The following is a 21,838-nucleotide window of genomic DNA, read 5'->3' on the forward strand; positions in this document are numbered from 1 at the left end:
TGATGTAATTATGAGCTGCTTGTCTAATTTTTCATCAATCATTATGTTCATTAAGCAGAGATGTCTCAGTTGCAGGCGTACTGGGTTCAGATTGCTCTAATTTTCCAACACTGCTGAATACTCTTGGGGAAACAGTACGTATATTGGAACTAAGAACATTTTAATGCAGTGTAGGACCTCTTTTCACCTCTATTGGTGTCTTTACTTATCTGTGTAGGTTTGAGTGGATAAGGGTTTTTTCAAACTACGTAATGAAAATAACATGCTCATTACCTACAGTAAGTAGTGGTGGTTGCAATCAGCGCTAAAAAAATATGGGGGAAATGGTCTTTTCATTCATCAAGTGGTAATCATAATCACTTCTACTTCCCAAGGACAGTGAGTATGCAACAACTGGTTGGTGGGGTTGTAGCAGCAATAAATCATTACATAGAGGTTTAACACAGCTCTGATTCATAGGGCTCATTATTTTTGTTTTTGAAATAAAAAATGGCTGTAATTCTTATTTAGAAAATACAAAAATCTGGATAAAAATCAGATTTTGTGATTTTAGGGGGTCCACCACCGCAAAGACCTGGGATTTGATTTCGAGTAGTGATATCTCCAGTCTAATAACCTGTACAGTGGGGTGTGGAACTTGGTGATAATGTAAACCTCACACGTTACACCCTCCTGCTGAAGCTCATCACTGACAGATGAAAAGTTAGCGGCTGGTGACACCATGTGTCACAGAGGTAGCAGGGCTGTCTGCAGCACACCTTAGACCAACAGTAGAGTTAGTAGTAACAGAACTGCAGTGCATGGGGAATTCTAAATTGGGCATGAATGGGGGAAAAAATTGTAGAAGCAGAGAATTGCAGCTCATGAGTGTATGTTCTGTCTGTTACATATTAGATACTCTGAACTGTTGTCATCACAAGAGGACCTTGTTTACTGTAAACTGCAGTAATCAGTCTCTTCCTACAGCAGGAAAGATGTGTGGGAATATAAAATCTCAGTGAAAATCAGAGAGGGGTATTTTTGGTGAAAATTGATCAAAAGCAACATAGAACATTATTCTTATACAACAAGCAAACCTTACGAGTATTATGATGATGATAATAATAATAATAATAATAATAATAATAATAATAATAACAATAATGATAATAGATCTGTTTAGAAATACAGGCAGACAAATATTCAGACACAGGGCATTCAGCAGTAACCCTTGAGATTGTTCTAGTAGAAAATACCTAATAAACCCACACTGAGTTCATGTACACAAGATACATATAGCAGTATGTAAAATCTGTTAGTGATGTTGGATTGTCTTTGTGATGTTCAGTGAAGTCAGTTTCAGTATAGTTAAGGGTCTGTGGTTTGGGTTCACAGTGGGTGTGAACAGGGCAGGTTGAACAAGGAGATGACCCAGCAGCGGTGAAGAAGAGGTGGTATTTGGTGTTACGCACTGGTATTGGTGGCAGACGACAACGTCTGGAATAAATGCGCACCTAGGCAGGCAGAACTAGCAGCAGTAAGCTTTTGCACTGCAACCACACAGTGCTCTTAAGTCAGTGTCAGTGCTTTCACTTTTTGAGGTGCAAAGAAAAGGTGAGAAAAGCCATCAAGTGCACCCGCAGAGAAGCCATCTGTACCTGTCTCCAGTAATAGAGAAAATGTGACTTACGCTGTTTAACTTCAGATGAAGTCAGATCAAGTGGCACATTCCTCTTTGGTACTGGTACAAATTTAAAACAAATAAAGAACCTTAGTTTAAAGGTTATATTGATAATATTTTTAAGTAGACACATTTTTTTTAACTTAATAATCCACGGAGCTTTTAGAAAGGTGCGGAATAAATATATCACTTTTCCTAAAAAAAATATTATTGTGAATTAATACTTTTAAAAATTTTGACAGGTCCAAAATGAATGTTTTGTTTATCTCTGTGATTTCTGACGTTAGGTTCCTGCCTCTAACAAGGCTTTATAGTTCCCTCAAACAATGTAACGTTATAAGGAAGATGCGTATCAGAGGGGATTTAGAAGTGGGCCATGGTTAGTACAAGTTTATCAGGGCAAGTTGATTGACCAGTCACTGGTCCGTCTGGGTCAGTGGCGGACTGGTCCGCTTATGAAAAGATGGTCGCTCTTCTTTAAGAACGGAGTGGATGTGGGACCCCACTATATTACCAATGTGTCATGTTGAAGGTAAATTAAAGTTCAATACTAGTGTAAATCTGCTCATTATACTGTTAGGACCCAAAACGTGACTATTATTGAGGGTATCATCTCATATAGCGGTCTAACGTTAGCCCTATTATAAGACACTTTACTGAGGTACTTGTGGATAGCTAGCCATGTAGCCAGCTGTGTTGATCTCAACAGCTACGGTACACACGTTAATATAAAAATCTGAAAATACTGATATGATCATACAATCGTTCTTTCTTCCTGTAGCCATTGTTGCTGTGTGGCGCTCAGCTGTTTTTTATAATCCGCCATGAGATTTGTTTTCACCAAGAACACTTCTAATGTTAAGTCAACACTACACTAACACTAACGCTAACTAACGTCAACTTTTACTGTAGCTGTCTATCTAATGTCGAGCGCTGTCAGTTTTAATAGCATCCCTACAATGTACTGTACTGTACTCTTTGATTGGATTAAAATGTAAATATTTACCTAATGTTTTATAGTGTAAGGATGATTGAAATGTTATTTTACGGTAAATGTTGCAATATAGGACCCCTATAATTATTAAATGATGGGTAAAAAAGAGTTACCTAAAGGGCCCAGAAACATTTTCCAGCTCCTCCTAGGGGATCATGAGGCGTTCCCAAGACAGATGTTGATATAAAATCTCACCAGCGTGTTCTGGGTCTACCCCGGGGTCTCCTACCAGTTGGACGTGCCATGAAAATCTCTTAGGAAGGGCGCCCAGGAGGCATACTGATCAGATGCCCAAACCACCTCAATTGACTCCTGTTGACGCGAAAGAGCAGCGGCCCTACTCCAAGTTCATTCCAGATGTCTGAGTTCCTTACTCCACATTTAAAGGTGAGCCCGGCCACCTTACAGAGGAAATTTATTTCAGCTGCTTGTATCTGTGATAAAATTTTTCTGGTGACTATTGGTGAGGGTTGGAATGTAGATCAACTGGTAAATCGTACGCTTTGCCTTCCGGTTCAGCTCCCCTTTCACCACATTGGTCCGGTACAATGCCGGCATTACTGCTGACGTTGCACCAATCCGCCTGTCAATCTCACGCTCCATTTTACCCTCACTCGTGAACAAGAACCAGAGATACTTGAACTCCAACACTTTTAGCAGAAAGTCACTAACAACCTGGAGCGAACAATCCACCGTTTTCCGGCAGAGAACCATGGTCTCAGACTTGCAGGTGCTGACTTTCATCTCAACCACTTCACATTCGACTGCACACCACCCACCATGGACATGATTGTAAGTCCACAAAATACATATAGACTGGATGGGCAAACTCCCTTGACCCCCTCTAGTAACCCTGCAAGGGTAAAGATCTGGGCCACTGTTCCACGACCAGGACGGAATCCGCATTGCTTCTCCTGGATCTGAGGTTCGACACGGTGCCTCCTTTCTAGCACCCTGGCATAAGCTTTCCCAGGGAGGCTGAGCAGTGTGATACCCCGATAATTGGAGCATACCTTCCGATCCCGGTCTGCCATTCCGTAGTCACTGTCCCTGACCTCTAAGCAACATTGAAGAGGCGTGTCAGCCACGACAGCCCAACAATGTCCAGAGCCTTCAGCATCTCAAGGCGAATCTCATGCATACCTGCCGCCTTGCCCTGAGGAGAGGCAGCTTTAAGTTTTTTTTTAAATGACCATGATATAAACATTATAATCCATTCTGCGATGTAATTTAAAACAACACTTACTCACCTTATGCTTTGTGTTGGGTGTTTCTTTGCCTCTGGATTGTTCGTACATAATGATATCAAAATGTAAAAGTGTTTTCCACATGTCCACAATGAGAGGACCTGATGTCTGAAAGATACTGTGTATTTGTTACACAGCCCAGATTATGTTCATTACAAAGTAACAACTTACAAAGAAATACACTTCTAACAAACCAACCTGCATTTGATGTAGTTGTAGTCTCTGTCAACTTGGTGAAAGCAGCAGCTCTGGGTGTTGGTGTTGATAAATTACTCCTTTTTACCACCAGATACCCTTGTTTGCCTGTATTTTTCCACAAGAGAGAAAAAATTAACCTAGCTCTGCTGCCACAGTTACACCATTAGAGATGTAATGATACGTTCAGCTCACAATTTGGCTTGATATGCCATACTGGGTTCTCGCTTTGATATTAACACAGTATTTCAAACAAAATCAGAATAAAGCCAATCATGACTGAAATGTTTTTTTCTGGATTTCCGTGAAGCCAAAATAATTAACTTTAATGTTTTTTTTCATCCTTTGCAATTCACATATAACACGACATATTTCACTCAAACAAACGGAAAAAAACAGACAAATATATGGACTCAAACCCAACAGTAAATCTTACACTGTTGTGAGTTTTAACATTGCGATGTGGTTTTACTAGTCGTCCTTGTAAGTCAGTGTTCTCTTACAGTAACTTCCAAAGCAAAAATATATTGGATTCTCAACTAACAGTTGTCAGCTAGAAGGCGTAGCTCTGTCAGTCTGATTACCTCCCACTGTATTTTCGTTCTGCCTTGTCACTGCCACCAAAAGTATGTAACAGTCAACCCTAATAAATTAAACTTGAAATTGCGTCTGTTAAATGGGTTAGTTAGCTGTGTGATAAAGTCACGTTAGGACAAATTACCCTAGTCAGTTAACTGAAAATTATGTATTAGTTAGTGTGATAGACCACAGATAACTTTGTGAAACATTCACTGCAAGATTTTGTGTTGCAAAGTTTCTTTACATTCTCATGAACTATTTTTGAAAAGAAGTCAAAAATAAGTAAATTTACTTGGTTATTGGACCTTTTGAGAAATTCCTCAATATTTTTGCCTAGCTTTATATTCTTCTCTGCAAGTCTTTGGTGCACCAACAACAATGTTAGGATGCCCTCCCTCGTCATACTTGACCTTTGTAGTGATATCTGGTTTGTCCGACATCTTTATAAGACTTTTCTAAGACACAGTTTCTCTGCACCTTTATGTGTGGCTGGCTCTGCATTATTAATAGGTTTTTGATTCTCTAGGTTTTCCCTAACATTATTTTATACTAGAGTTCATCATGAACATAACATTTCCAAATGAAATAAAACATTTGGCATATATGTCATTATACAATGGATATATTGCTCACAGTAAAAACTCATCAGTTATGATGCAGCTATAAACTCCTACATTACTTGCTGTCTTACTTTCCTGTTTTCTGTCTCTTTCTTTATTTAAACCAAATATGATTAAAGGTATGAAAATGTGCACCAGCCATGATATGTTTAGGTTTGGTCCATCTTAACCACTCGTGTCTTCAACATTGAAGAAAATAATTTCTCTATGTAAGTATCCCATTTAATTCAATGTAGCAGAGTACTCAGAATAGCTAGCACTGTTTTTCTTTTTCTGTTTTAAACTGCTATAGGAGACTATAGACATTATGTAGCATTATGAGTTGAGTGTGTTGAGTGTTGAGTGAGTGAATGTAACTATGAGACAACACAGAAACTGATTTTAAACTGTATAAAAGTTACACAGGTGTAACTAATACGTACTCGTTAGGACTAATGACAATGTGGTTGAAATCAAAAGTTCGGAGGCAAAGTCATCAGAGTTTTTTAAAGACCTTTATTGAAATCAATAAAGACCTGAATCGGTTTGCAAAGCAACTGAATCACACAAGCATACAGTTCAGTATTTGTACATCTCATCATAGAGGGTTGTAACCTCACGCACCAATTACAGCAGATCCTGAACGTACACCTCTTGATCATCTGATTATCATTTATGTTGCGGCATGGTCAGCCTTGTTCTCTGTGTCACATTCAAACCAAGAGCACAAACATTGGCATTTTGTCTAGATTTCGGAATGTCATCCCCAAGGCTTACTTGATGAGTCTAAACCTTTGGAATGTCAGCCTTAAAGCTTGTTTATCTTCATCAAACACATGCTGAGATAATCTCAACATCCTTTCGATCTGGATTGCTCCTTGATGAGCTGTGGCACTTGACTAGTGACACTTCCATTCATGTGAGCACGAGAGCCTTCGCACTCCTTTAGCGGGCCGCCTGGTTGGCCCTACACAGTCTCCTGCCCGGCACCTTACTCAAGCCCACTCAGCAAGAGGGAGAAGAGGAGGAACCACTTCGTCCATCGCCATGGCTTTCCGCCTCCTCGGTAGCAGCTGGAGGAGCCGGCCTGCACCTTGAGGCATGGATCCATTCTGCTCTGCCTTCGACCTTAAGGGCTGTCCTGGTTGTCAGCAGCACCTGGAATGGTTCTTTCCACCTAAGAGATAAAGATACCTTGTCCAGAGATTTAATTAGTACAAAATCACCAACTTGAAAAGGATGAATAGGCTCCTCTGATGGTTTTGGGTGTCTGTCTGATACCTGCAAATTAAACTTTCTCAAGGTTTCTGTTAGTCCTTTTACATACTCTGTCCTATATTCATCAGTCCATAACTAGAGTGGTTTTGTACATTTCATTAGATCAAACTTGTCAGTTCCTGGTTTACTATGATTCAGTTATTCTGCAGTCACTCTGAGACTATCCAGTCTCTTAGACATGACTTTAATTGATATTAATTTTATTCATTAATAAAATCAAGTTGTTAAAAAAAGTTTTTTCTTCTTGTTTATATTTATCTTTGCCTTACGGTACTTCCCCGAGATCTCCAATATTGTATCCACTTTCGATGGGAATGCTGTATCACAAAGTCTCCTTCCACAATCCCACAAGCAGTCTGTAGGGGAGGTAGACATTCTGGATCTTTGGGTGTTTTTGAACCCTCCCCAGTTGCACGCAGATCAGCTTATGTAGAAGGTGGACAGAGGACAGTATGAGTTAGGATCCCAGAAACAAACCCAGATTGTCATAGCAATTTTACAATACCGTTCTAACAAAGAGGAACAAGATGTCTTTATTTGTCTTTATTTTACTTTCAGAGCATCACAGGCTCAATATCATCCCCAAGGCTTGCTTGATGAGTCTAAACTTTTGGATTGTCAGCCTTAAAGCTTGTTTATCTTCATCAAACACATGTTTAGGGCACAGTCCTCTGTTTCAAGGTGCACGGTCATCATATGCTGTATCACACAAAACCAAGATCATTGCACATGAACAAAGGTGATATTATAATAATATTATTATGAACATAAAACACAAGTATTTACTATGAGATTCCATCACACAATGTGAGTTTTCTCCTACAAGGTTGGGTTGTTATTTTTTAATTATAGTTTTAGTTGAGGCACACTTTAATTACATGACTTTGCGCTTACTGATAGCTTGGTTGATTATACTGCAGAAACCATGGACTGAGTTGAGTGAATAGGCGAGTCAATTTTATTTTCTTATTTAAGGTTAATTTCACTTTATTACAACTTGGCTCTTATTTTTGTAGTTTTGGCCTAATTTCTATCGCTTGTGAGAACATTGTACTCTCCAAGTATTTGCTGAGGTCTGGGAAGACGGTCGCTAAAATGAAGTCCGGCAGAGCAAAATACACAAGTTGTAAAAATCTGTTATATTGCCATTACCTTAACATCATCTGTTAAAGTAATGGAATTGGGCTTTCAAACATAGGTCCCCTTTACAGAAATGTTCCGTAACAGCTTGGTTCAAACATGAAAACACTATGTTTAGCATTTGGCATGTAAGATGGTAAGGCAAATGTTGTTTTTTTTCTTTTTCATTATGACATGCTATAGTGTTATGCACTGGTAGTTGGCTGGTTTGTGTAGTGTTAATGTCATTAAACATGTTAAAGGAGTGGCTGATTTTTGGCATACTAGCTGCATGGCTCTAGGGTTGGCTACTTGTCCAGGTGGGCCACTATGCCTTATTCTGCATGGGTCTCATATATATATATATATATATATATATATATATATATATATATATATATATACACACTCAGTGGCCATTTTATTTGGTAATACTGGGGATGGCCCCCTTTCCTCCCAGAACAGCCTGAATTCTTTGTGGCATGGATTCAACAAGGTGCTGGAAACTTTCTTTAGAGTTTCTGGTTCATGTTGACATGATAGCATCATGCAGTTGCTGAAGATTTGTCAGCTGCAGATTCATGCTCCAAATCTCCCATTCCACCATATCCCAAAGGTGCTCTATGGAATTGAGATCTGGTGACTGTGGAGGCCATTGGAGTACACTGAACTCATTGTCATATTGGTGGAACCAAGTGAAGCGTGCTTTGTGATATGGCACGTTATCCTGGTGGAAGTAGCCATTAGAAGATGGGTAGACTGTAGCCATAAAGGGATGCACATGGTCAGCAACAATACTCAGGTGGGCTGTGGCTTTTAAACCATGCTCAATTTGTATTAAGGAGCCTAATGTGTGCCAAGAAAATATTCCCCACACCATTACACCACCACCAGCAGCCTGGACCGTTGACGCAAGGCAGGATGGATCTATGGATTCATGTTATTTATGCCAAACTCTGACCCTACCATCTGCATGTGGCAGCAGGAATCAAGATTCATCAGACCAGCTGACGTTTTTCCACTCTTCTACTGTCCAGTTTTGGTCACTGTAGCCTCAGTTGCCTGTTGTTAACTGACAGAAGTGTCTCCTATGACGTCTGTCATTAACAAGGCATCTTCACCCACAGAACTGCTGCTTAAAAGATGTTTTTTGTTTTTTGCACCATTCTCTGTACTCTAGAAACTTTTGCGTGTGAAAATCCCAGGAGATCTGCAGTTTCTGAGATACTGAAACCACCCCATCTGGCACCAACAATCAACATCAAAAGTCACTTAGATCACATTCTTCCCCATTCTGATGTTTGATCTGAACAACAACTGAACCTCTTGACCATGTCTGCATGCTTTCATGCTTTGAGTTGCTGCCACATGATTTTCTGATTGGATATTTGCATTAATGAGCAGGTACAGGTGTACCTAATATAGTGGCCACTGAGTGTATTATGGTTGTTACCAGACTAGTTGTTTATTTGTCAGACCGCTTTGCTGTTTTGCCAAAGCAAGAATATCTCTCCTGGAAAGAGGAATAACTAAAAGATAATGTTGCACTGGGTTCAGGTCTAAAATGTGGCAGTAAAAGTCAGACTCTGTCTTCAAATCTCAGTTATGGGCAGGGTTCCTATCTCAATTTAATGCCTATGTAGTGCTGGTGTAAAATGTAGCTGTTTGAAATTCAAGGATTGTAGTATCCAGAATTTCTGCACAGTAAATTGCACACTGAACACTTGTGTTTACCAACACTTTCTGTTATGTGATGTACCTAATGATGTACTAAAAGGGGAGGATGCAGATCCAACATTTATGAGTCCAGCTTTGTCTGGACAGGCTGCTCAATCACTGCTGTGTAGGAGACAGTTTATGCTTAACAATTTTTCATTGGGATTAATTGAGAATAATGTACACTCTCTATATATCTTTCTACATTCTTTCCTGTCAGCGTCTATACATGATACCGGGATTTAACTTGGGCCAAAATGGAAAATCTTCAAGGGTCATTGACAGATTCTCTTCTTCTCTTGCAAGTGCATTTTGTGATTTTGGCAGACAGACCTGGTGTATCGCACATAAAGAGGTAGTACAGCACAGCTTTAAATACTGGAAAAGCTCCTCCTATTGCATGACCACTGGAGACTACAAAAAGGCAACTGCAGTAACATTGCTTCCTCTCTTCAAATGTTTTTTATACAACCCCCACATGACTGGAATGTAACCAAGTAAAAAATGTTTTTTTTTTCTGTCACATTAAAGGAAATAGTCTAGTCCATCCTTTTAAGAACCTTGTGCTTGATTTGTCTTACTGTTACTTGATGCTGTCCTCCTTCATATCAGAACAAGGGAGATTTGGAGTCAGAGACGGAGAGAAAGTGAAAGAGCAGGAGAGAAACAATCATCGGCTGCAGCCTTACTCATGTGAATACCGATTTGACTACAGCTTACCTCTGGGATGCCTGCAGCAAGCCAATTACCTAGCCTCAGTCACACAGAGACAAAGACAGAAACACAGATTGACTGACTGAAGCAAAGCATACGCTTCAGTCCTAGTTCTAGCTTCAGTTCCAATTCAACCCTGTTATTCATTTACCACAAAATTTAACAGCACCTGGCTCTCTCCTCTTTAGTATTTCTCACTTCTCTGCCTCTCTCCAAGCACCTTGATTCCACAAAAGACTACAGGCTATGAGTGCAGCACCAGAAAAGGAGGAAGAAAAGGGATAAAAGCGGTTGCTAAATAATCCCATTTAACTCTGAAATGTGCACTGCTGCTTTTATTCTTGACACACAGCGAGCAGGCCTGGTTCAAGCCGAGTGTGGGTTGAATTGGCAAATAGAGTAAGCAGAGAGGGAGAGAGACATGTTTTGAAATGAGGCTTGAAAGGCAGCCCAGTTCGCAGCTTAGGGAATCACTAAATGTCTGCTGGGAAAGATGGGGAGAGAGAGAGAGAGGGAGAGGAAGAGGAGATGAAAGAGTGGAAAGAAGTCAAGTAGATGGAGGGAGCAGGAGCTGGCCAGGTTATGAAAGGTACAGTTAAAGAAGGGGAGAAAAGAGAATTAAGGCAGGTGGGTCAGTGTACATAAAACTGCAGGAAGTGAAGAAAAAAGATAAAGGGAAGGATAGAGGAAAAAGAGGTAGCCCTGTCCACACTCATCCATTCCTCAAAGGAAGAAGAGTGGATGTGTGAAATCCAGAGATGTGGTAAATTTTTCTTCAGCCATCTCAGCAGTTTCTCTCTGCTCGTTAGGAGTTAGAAAAGGTAAAGTCCAGGCATGATCTATTTTTTTCCTCCTATTTTTTCTTCTTTTTCTTTTATCTCTCTTCCTCCTCCCTTTCCAGTCTACCATCTTACCAAGCTACGCAGTATGCTGGCAACTGCGATTACAGCTTGAGTTTTTGATCATGTTGATATTGATATTTGCCACCTGTTTCCTGATATGATTATATTTTTCTAATGATTTTTGTTGGCTAAGAAAAGTTAGGCACATTCTGGGCTTGACAATAACCACATGACTGAAATTCTTCATCTATGAATTGCTATTATGTAAAAAAATCTGTTTCTGAAAATCCAAATGAAATATGTTTTTATTTTACAATTGGGCTCTAAAAGACAATATGGATGATGAAATTCAGTAAAGATCTTTTGTTTTGTTTTCTCAGGTGAGGCAGACCTGGATGCTGTTTGTGAGGCCTCCCTGCCCTACCTGAGCTGTAGACAACCCATCAGACTCCAAGAAGCCAGCCTAAGGTAAGCCCTTATCCAGTGATGTAAAGTAACTAAGTACTTGAGAACAACTTTGAGGTCATTTACTTGAGTTCTTCCATTTTATGCTAATACATTCTGCTTCATTACATTTATTTGTAGTTACTAGTTACTTTGTTGATTAAGATTTTACATATAAAACAATGATATTTTCTGTTGTGTTGTTCTAGATTGAATTACCTATTCTAAACTTTATTTAGAATATAAAGTAGTTAAAATTAGCTTCACCTCAACCAGTCAAGCTTCAATATTCAAATGCTGCTTACATGTTACAGGTGCCTTATGGAGAAACGGAACAAAAGTCATGTGTACATACAGTATTTCTAACCAAAAAATATTGTGTGTATGCTAGCGGCCTAATAAACATGTTTAATGCATTTCCTTCCTCAATTTTATAAGGAAGGATATAAAGCTTGGATTGTCTACATCCGTGTTTGCTGCATTACTGCCACCAATTGTCGATCAGCAGAATATCATAAAACCAGCGGCAGGAATGTTTATTGCGTCCTGGCACGTATGCGTCCTCATGCACGATACAAACAAAATGAGCACCCACATGTAAATACACTGCTTCATAGCGCTACTTGTAGTCAAAAATTCCACATGGTACCTTTTAAGGCATTGGTAATAATAAAACAGTATGGAAAAGGCTATTCTGCATAATGAGTAAAAGATTTTTTCAAGTCTAAGTACAATACTATAATTTAAGTAAAACTTTAGATTTAGGGATTTTACTTGTAATTGAGTATTTATTTTTAAGTACTTTACTTGCCCATTGAATGTAGATACCATATACATAGCTGATAGAAGATGCATACCATATTTAGTTCAGTTCCTGATAAATACTGTAATCTGTCAAAAATAAATATAGTTCAAAACATATGATGTCAATGACACAAGCCCTAACCTTTGACTTTATCTGTCCATGCTGCATTATTCAATATGCTGTTCATTCATAACCATAGCCATAACAGAAAAATCCATTCTGGCTGAATCCAAATGTCAATCCCCCCTGACTTGTGGACTGGTCCCCTCGTGGGCCCTCAGTGATACTGTTCATTCAAAATATTGAATTTAGTATAACATAAGATAAAGAAAGAGAAGCTAGAACCAGAGAATGTGTGGCACTTAAGCTTGAAAAATGATTAAATGATTATTAACATTGTTGACCAATAGATTGAGGTAGTATGAGTAGGATGAGAACATTCAAAGTTGGCCCCTCCTCCCCAGCTCAATGACACCAGAAGCGCACGCTCAGTGCTGTATATGACAACATTGTTGTATCAGTTCTTCAACGTTAGAAAAAAAACATACACTGCCAACAGTAATGTTATCTATAGTCAGCTATATACCAGCTCATTACAGACTGCAGACAGCACTGATTCTCCGACAATCAACTTCGTTTGTTTGGGACTGCTGCGGTAACCGTTGTGGCTTGCTCAAAACATAAAGTTATTTGCATTGGTTGATTGTAGGACTTAGTGTGTACGTACACTGCTTGTGTGTACACTGCTAGCTACTATTTTTGGAATGTTACATTTGTTGTAATGGAAAAGCCAGTACTTTAGCAAGCTAACTAAGCTAACCGACGGCACCTACCTGTCCAACCGAAAGTGGCCACGTCTGCGTCCCTTTTCATCCCCTCTCCTTCAGTGCTCGCCAGCGGGTGAAAGCCAACCCCACTCTCATCCCATTTTGGAACGAGCTTTGTCCGCTTGGCATTTCGCCTTGCTATATTTGCCTGCACTGTGTCCGCAATTGTCATAGCTTACTCACACCCTGCGCGCTGTTATTAGCTGGGGGCAACACACCCACTGCCCAAAGGTTGACGTCCAGAAACATCCCAAAAAACGTCACAGCAAAATAAGAAAATACAGGCAGAGGGCAGGGTGTCTGCAGATACAGACACCGCCACACACTTCTAGTTGGTCATATGTGATGATTGAGAGGAATTATTTTTGTATGAGTCTATACATTGTTTTTTTTTTTTTAGTTTTTTTTTTATCCGACTCATTCTGCCTTTAACAATGCAAAAATATTACTTTCACATGAAAGCTTTACCTGAGGATCTCACTTGGTGGTCAGATTTTTTTCTCAGTAGGATCAAAATCAGCATTTGTCTGACTGCTGATTATACGATACCAATCCAGATTATTAGGTATAAGAATATATGTGTGTGCAATATCAAACCTCACGGTATCAACACATTTATACATTAAAAATCCAAAAGATTTTTTTACATGAATATAGGACATTTCGATTGGATGATATGTGTACAAGTTATACTGGTAGACCAGTTGTTATTTTACCATGCTTTAATTTGTGTTAGTATTGTTTTATCCTCTCGTCGACACTGTCACATTTATTTTGCTCAGAATGTTGGGTAATCTTCCGTCTTTGTGAATTTAATAAATTGTAGAATTTGACAAACCTCACCATTCCATACTTCATAGGAACACAGTCATTAAGTTCACCAGTCTGTAAGTGGGGGGACATCTGGATTCAGCCGCTATGTCATAAGTAGAAAGCTCAAAGCTTAAATTAATTAAATGATCGTGGATATTTGTCATGCTTAAGTTGATGCTGAGGGGCAGACTGGGATAATAAGGCTGGGAATCTAACATCAGTCCATGCCAATCTCCTCAACAGACCATGTATGCTGTAAGCGTTATGTTGAATGATTGTTCTGTTTACTGTTTATGCCAGTAACATATCTTTTACTCTTTTAGTTTAAAAACAACAACCAAAATAGTTAAAAACAGCCAAGTGTCTTTAGTTTCAAGAGTTAGTCAATTGCACTTCCATAATTAAGGAAACAGGAATAAATATTCAAATATATAATTTTTGTGCACTTTTGGAGTGTTTGTTTTGCACCTGGCATTTCCTCAGAGCTCTGACTGGACTTGTGTTTATCATCATGAAGCTCTGGTAGCTCTAAGTAACTGGAGATACTTTCACCTGACAGAAAAGAGTATACAGCTCCATCTTTTCCAGATTATTTCCATGCATATGCATCTCCTGCTTTCCTAAATAGCATGATTACGTTTTTTAAAACATAGGATTAACTCGGGAAAGGTAGTTGTGATATGACATGCTGAGGCCACGTCCCTTGTTTATGAAGATATCTATAATTTTACAGCAATTAACAACACTTTCCTTCTAGACTTTTCTCCTTTTAATGCACTCCCTCTCAGCTCTACCTTCTCTCTTTCTGCTGTGTTGTCCATTTTTTCTCCACACTGCTTGGACACGCGCACTCCATGCACTGACTGAATGTTGTGTTAATGTGTATGTGTAAGCCGGGAATTCTCCCAGAGCACCTGATGGCCAGTCCGTGTCTGATGATGCTGAATACACTTTTAAGTAAATTTATATATTTAACTGTCTGTAAGCTGTGCTATATATTAAAAATACCTATATCAAAAAGCTGAAGTGACGTAAAGGACACAAAGAAAGTTTGGAATTTTATATGGAATATTTTAACAATAATAATATATAATAATATAAATGTTACTGGGTGGAAGTTAATTTAAGAAAGTAAACTAATTGATTGAATAACCTGCTGCTTGAGGCAGCTCATATTAAACTAGGGCTGCACGATATGGTAAAAAAAAATCATATTGCGATTATTTTGACATTACGATTGCGATGTGATTCACAATTAGTGGGAATGATCATTTTTGCATCACAATTTTTATACTAAATGTACTGAAAAACTATTAAAATCATGATGTTGTGACATTTGGGGTCTGTACCAAACAAACATGTTTTCTTCATACTTCATTATAATGCTGTTTTGTCACATATTTTACCTTTATCCAAAAATTGCAGCTTCTACAATTTGGATATTGCACTTGGTCATATTGCGATTTCGATAATATTTCGATTAATTGTGCAGCCCTATTTTAAACCTAAAATGAAGCAGCAGCTGTTCCTTTAAGTTTTATGAATATGCAGTCAGTATACTCCATCAGAACTGCTTGTCAGGTGGTCTAATAGCTTCGGGAACTTTTCCAACATTGGATTAGGGAGGGCTGTGTCCAACCATTTATGTACTCTTCTGAAACTGACATTCACACCCACTTCATGCTGTGATTGGCCAGTGTGGAGGTGAGAGAGGACCCACTCCCAGAACCTCTGTAGTTCCCTTTTTTTGTTCTTGACACAAGTATTTCTGTTACTTTTCACACTATGAATGTCTTCCAAGAGAGACTGTCTGTAACAACTGGGGTAATCAGGGGCAAAGGACTCAAATGCACGACTCACTTTTGATTTGCAACGTGGTCGGATAGCTCGTAGTAAGAACTTGTTATGATCGATTATACCCCAGCCCTTAAGTACTTTCCTTGGTAGAGAGAATAAAAACAACCTGAAGGCAAAAGGCGGTGTTGAGTTAATGAGTTTATAGTTAAACTGTAGGACTGCACACTAAAGCAAGTGAACCTGCTGTGTTCTGCTCAGTCCATCACTTTGTATTACAGGAAGGTTTTTTTCCATACAATAGATATTATACACCTTAACAAAATGAAGCCCAGGGCTAATCCTCTTGCCATGTATCTTTCACTCCTCTCCACAGCGTTTTCCGACACTTAATCCAGGTGGATCCAGATGCTTTCTGGTTTACTCTGAATGAGCTGCACTGCCCGTCCTCCTACATCCCACCCCACCCCGACCTCCAGCCTGTACAGCTAAACGGAATGGGTCGACCAAGAGACGAGTACTCGGACAACGTGCTGAAACTGCTGAGGGAGGAGTTTGGCTCAGTTGCTGAGACAGTCAACCAGCCAGTCAGCTAATGAGCAAGTGATTGATGTGATTGACTCATCTCTCGAATGGATGGCTTATTGAACCACTGACTCCAACAAGTCAATTAATTGAAAGAAAATCTGACAATTGTGCCAAAAACAGCCAACAGATACGGTTGTGATAACCTTCATGTTGCACACAGCTCTGATAAGCAGCAAGGTACAAAGGGAAATGTCAATGAAGCATCTCTACTGCCGTTTACTCTTGCTGCAGGTGTAGAAACCAGGAACACTTATGGTTTGGGAGACATGCAGTGACAGTGCTGATGTTTTTCATTTCATGCGAAGGCACTGACATATACTGTATGCAAATGTTATACTATTCCTTTTCATGTTATTTCTTTATTGTCTTAAGAAATACCTTATTCCTAACTACCTTTCTGTTTTGAATTATTCAACCTGGGGACTTTAATACAGATTAATTTGGCTGTTGGTGACCCAGATAGTTTTTTTGTGACCCAGAAACATTCACAATCAAAATAGTCACCAAAATACTATTAAAAATAACTTCATTATGTGTTGCAGTCAAACCTCGGGGTGTTCAGCACTTGAGAACAGGACTGGGTATTGAACCTCAAACGTTAATGGCACCAACTAAAATGTGTCTGTAGCAATAAGTATCAAAAAACTCAAATGTTTGACCAGATTGGTAATCTTTTTACTTACTAGGTAATGTCACCTGAGTCAGTGTCAGTTGGAACTGAAAACTAGTTTGAAAATGAAAAAAATCTGAGTGTGGAGTTAGAAAGGAGTGAGTTTACCAGACCTCTGTAGCCCGCTCCTCATCTCTGCTTGAGTTTAGCATCTTGAGGCTAAATTAGCTGCTACTAGCATATCTGAATCTCCAACCCAAGTGTCGGCAGTTGTGTTGCATTGTGAGTAATGTAGGCACTAGGTTTTGATGGGGAAGAAGAATGCATGGATTACAAAAGACAATATCTCTGGTTCTGCATTGATTTCTGATCGACAATGTTCAAGGAGTGCAATGCTAAAGCAATGGAATACTCTTAACCTCATACAGTAGTTTCCATTTTAAACCACAGTTTTGCCAATTTTAAACTTTTTGATTTAGGCATAGTTAATAATAATAACTTTATATAGCACCTTTCCAAACAAAGTTATAAAGTGCTTTACAATAAAAACATAATAAAAGCAAATAAGATCCAGAACTTAAGATATAAACATGATAAAGAAAAAGCCATACAATAAAAGTGAGTCTTGAGAAGGGATTTAAAGGAGGAATACCGTTTTTGCCTTGCTGAGATCGTCAGGCTGGGAGTTCCACAGCTGAGGGGCCTGGACCGCAAATGCCCGGTCACCTTTAGTGACAAGTCGAGATTTTGGAACCATAAGTAGGGCCCTGCCAGAGGATCTCAAGCAGCGATCAGACTCATAGGGAGTTAGCAGATCACAGATATAGGCAGGAGCTTGACCGTTCAAGGCTTTAAAAACAAGCAGTAAAATCAATTCTAAAACTCACAGGTAACCAGTGAAGGGCAGCAAGGATCGCTGTAATGTGGTCGCTTCTCTTAGTACATGATAAAAGCCTGGCAGCAGTGTTTTGTATCAGCTGCAATGTTTAGATGTTTCGCCCGCTGATATCAAAATAAAGTGCACTGCAATAGTCACGTCTCTAAGAGATAAAAGCATGGATGACCTTTTCTAAGTCTGCAGACAAAAGGAATGACCTGATATTGATTAGCTGTCTCAGTTGTGCAAAGCAGGACTTCACCACTTTAGTCACCTGAGCATCAAAGGACAATTCTGAATCAAAATTGACACTTAGATTGCAGGCCTCTTTTCAAACATTATTAAGGTAAGTTAAGGCACCCAGACTATAGGAGAGATTATTAATGCTGCTAGTACTGGGGGCACATGGTGTCATTCAGTTTCAGAAAATTTTTGGACATTCAAATTTTTTATCTCGGTGAGGCAGGACATATGACAGGATGCATCCGTGGTACCAGGCTTTATCAGGACATACAATTGGGTGTCATCTGCGTAGCAATGGAAGTCAATGTCATGACTACGTATGATGTGACCCAGGGGTAGCATGTATATGGTAAACAGGAGGGGACCCAAAATCCTTGGGGGACACCACAAAATAGAGGAGCACGAGAGGAGGAGGCATCTCCAAGCACTAGAGAGAAGGACCTGTTCGACAGATAGGAGATTAACCAATCCAGAGCCACATCACTGATGTGTTCTTCAGATGGTTGATTAAGATATCATAGTCTACTGTGTCAAGGGCTGAGCTGAGGTCAAGGAGAATTAAAATGGAGTACAAGCCAGTGTCTGCTGCAAGCAGTAGGTCATTGGTGACCTTGACCAGAGCAGTCTTAGTGCTGTGTCGGTAGTGGAAACCAGATTGAAATTTTTCAATGATTAGATTGTTATTCATAAAATAAATCAGTTGAGTGGAGAGTGAACTTTTTCTAAAATCTTTGATAAAAATGGCAGCTTAGAGATGGGTCTAAAATTGCTTAAAACAGAAGGATCTAGAAATGGCTTCTTTAAAAGGGGTGAGAACAGTAGCATGTTTAAAATTAGAGAGGAAAAGGCCAGTAGATAGAGAGCAGTTAATAATGGCTAAAATATCTGGACCAACCGTCTGAAATACAGCTTTTAAAAACCAAGTGGGAATGCAGTCTGAAGGGCAGGTGGATGATTTTGAAAGTGCAACAGTGTGTTCCAGGCTTGACAGAGAGATTTCATTGGGATTGTGACCCTGTCTAGTGATCAGGTCTGAAAAATAGGTGTTCCTTGCTTCTTTGATTTTATACTGATATGTGTACATTAGATTTTTCAGAGAAGCAAGGGAGGCACTGTGTTTATCCTTTTTCCACTTTAATTCTGCTTCACATATTGAGTCAAATTAAAAGAATCTAAAAGTTTGATAAAATCGTAAGTAAAGGAGGAGGAAGAAGGGCAACAAACATGGATATTAAAATCACCAAGAATAAGAACTCTGTCATGTTGTAGCATAATGACTGATAAAAGGTCTGAAAAATCCTGAATAAAACCAGAGGTAAATTTAGGGGATCGGTAGAGTAAAACACATAAAATGGGCAGTTTGTTTAAAAGTAAGACTCTCAAAGGAGGAGACGCAGCCAAGTGAGACTGGGGCACAGTTAAAATCATTTCTGTGTATTACTGCAAGGCCACCCCCTTGGCCTGTCAGTCTTGGCTGGTGGAAAAATAAATAATCTGCAGGGGATAACTCAATGAGAGGGGCACATTCATCAGGATTAATCCAGTCAATGTTATTGGTCATGATAAAATCCTGGCAGATGAAAGACTTATTGGCAAGGGACCTTACATTGAGTAGACAGAATTGAGCTGATTCAACAGTGGGAACGGAAGAAGTGTTTTTAACCATGATGAGATTGTTTCTGTGTGGACTGTGAGTAGATTTTGCTATTGCACAATGCCTTTCAGTAATCCTAACTGGAATTAGTAAATTAGCGAGGGAAAAAGAAATAAAACCAGCACCAGCAGGATCCACACTGTCTGGGACATGGCTGTGAAGTGCAGAGCCATGATGCTGGGCAGGGTCTTGCTGGGGAAACCATCAATTAAGGCTAAAAGCAATAAAGGTAGAAATCAGTTTTTCTGTTCCTTTCCTGTTAGGATGCAACCCATCATATTTAAAAAGGTCCCACTCTGTCCAGAAGGATTCAAAATAACTAATAAAACCAAGAACAGTGGCAGTAGTAAAATGTTGCATCCACAGGTGCAGACTAAAAAGACGGCTAAAACGTTCAGCGCTCATGGTCATAGTAGGAGTTGGACCGAACAGGACACACCTCCTACCCAGGCTGTGGAGGCCAGAGACACAAGTTCAAAATGCAGTTTAATGGACTGCCTGGCCATGACATCATTGGTGCCAGCGTGCTCTATCACAGTGTGGACAGAGGTGTGGATGTCAAGGAGGGCTGGAACTAGTTCAATAAAATCAGCTGTCTTGCCTCCTGAGATACAGTAAGTAATTGCACCGGGAAGTTTTAAGAATCTGATGATAGTCTCCAACAATCAGTTTCAGGGTTTCCTTTGTAAATTGAAAGTTTTGATCTGAGCTTATGGCCGATCATTGAGCTGGCTGAGTGGTTGATTTCTTGGTCTAATGTTTGCGTAGTGGGTGGAACTGGGCTAGTAGCAGGTGGCTGTGGTGAAGGAGAAAAAGTCACTGGAGATGACACTGAGGCTCCAATTGCAGGAGTGACAGACGGGGACGTTTGCACCTGGGGTGGGGGGCTGACGCCAGGCATGGTGAGCCCGTGGACGAGGTGGAACCGGCGGGTGTGGAGCGTTTTCTAGTGGCAGGCTGCACCCGGTCCACTCTGCGGGCAGGAGGTGGAATAGGGGAGAGAACAGACCTGAGGGAAGCTCAGCCAGAGGAGATAAAAAGTTTGTAAGTGAGTTTCCAACTCAGAAGTAGAGGAGAAACTTACAATCGAGGGCCAAAGGTCGGGCCCGCTGCAGTTGTATCTGTTTTCAGAATCAGAATCAGAAATACTTTATTGATCCCCGTAGGGAAACTCTTTGTTACAGTAGCTCGTCTTTACGTCAGTGCACACAGGAGAAAGTACTAGAAAAAATAAACACTATAAAACAGGTCAGAAATAAATTGAGTATCCTGTTGGTATAAGTATAAGATAAACTAAGTGTCAAGTACCAAGTGGGTTTACTGGTTGGTGATGAAAGTACAGTCTAGAATACAATGTAACTCCTTATGTAATAAATAATAATATTAATAAGCGGAGGTGCATGTACTGTCGAAGAGTAATTGAGGTATATAGTTTCAGTAGCAATAAATAAGATAAAAACTAACAAGGGGAAAACTAATATTGCACGGAAGTATTACACAGAATATTGCACACTTATTATTAATTATGGCGGAGATGTAATGCTCAATGTCCAGTTTAGTGACCTAGGGTCAAACAGACTAACCCTTAGAGGGAGGAGTTAAATAGTTTGATGGCCACAGGCAGGAATGACTTCCTGTGGCGCTCTGTGGTGCTTTTTGGGGATGAGTCTTCCGCTGAAGGTGCTCCTTTGCTTGACCAGCACGTCATGGAGCGGGTGGGAGACACTGTCCAAGATGGCATGTAGTTTGGCCAGCATCCTCCTCTCTGACACCACTGCCAGAGAGTCCAGCTCCACCCCACAATGTCACTGGCCTTGCGGATCAGTTTATTGAGTCTGTTGGCGTCCGCTACCTTTAGCCTGCTGCCCCAGCATGCAACAGCATACAGGATAGCACTGGCCACCACAGACTCATAGAACATCTTCAGCATCGTCCGGCAGATGTTGAAGGACCGCAGCCTCCTCAGAAAATAGAGGCGGCTCTGACCCTTCCTATAAACAGCCTGAGTGTTCTTGGTCCAGTCCAGTTTGTTGTCTAAGTGTACTCCCAGGTACTTGTAGTCCTCCACAATGTCCACACTGACCCCCTTGATGGAAACCGGGGTCACTGGTGCCTTGGCCCTCCGTAGATCTACAACCAGCTCCTTTGACTTTGTCGCATTGAGCTGCAGATGGTTCTGCTCGCACCATGAAACAAAGTTACCCACCACAGCCCTGTACTCAGACTCATCACCACCGCTG

The 21,838-nt window shown here is 40.1% G+C and overlaps 1 protein-coding gene across 5 annotated transcripts in view; it reads left to right on the forward strand.

Annotated features, from left to right (window-relative positions):
- The window catches only part of tti1 (TELO2 interacting protein 1), a 35,165-nt gene extending 18,419 nt beyond the window's left edge, over positions 1-16,746 (forward strand). For 3 of the 5 annotated variants that reach the window (XM_044210816.1, XM_044210818.1, XM_044210817.1), the window contains exons 13-14: positions 11,324-11,411; positions 16,003-16,746. In XM_044210816.1, the coding sequence (XP_044066751.1) occupies positions 11,324-11,411; positions 16,003-16,222 (308 nt within the window). In that variant the 3' untranslated portion in view covers positions 16,223-16,746. Of the gene's footprint in view, positions 1-2,793; positions 3,042-3,173; positions 7,157-11,323; positions 11,412-16,002 lie in introns of those variants that run through there. The other 2 variants (XR_006379491.1, XM_044210819.1) reach the window with 2 other exon arrangements.
- The last annotated feature ends 5,092 nt before the right edge of the window (positions 16,747-21,838 follow it).

The sequence above is a fragment of the Siniperca chuatsi genome, linkage group LG10, assembly GCF_020085105.1.
Source record: "Siniperca chuatsi isolate FFG_IHB_CAS linkage group LG10, ASM2008510v1, whole genome shotgun sequence".
Classification (NCBI taxonomy): Eukaryota; Metazoa; Chordata; class Actinopteri; order Centrarchiformes; family Sinipercidae; genus Siniperca; species Siniperca chuatsi.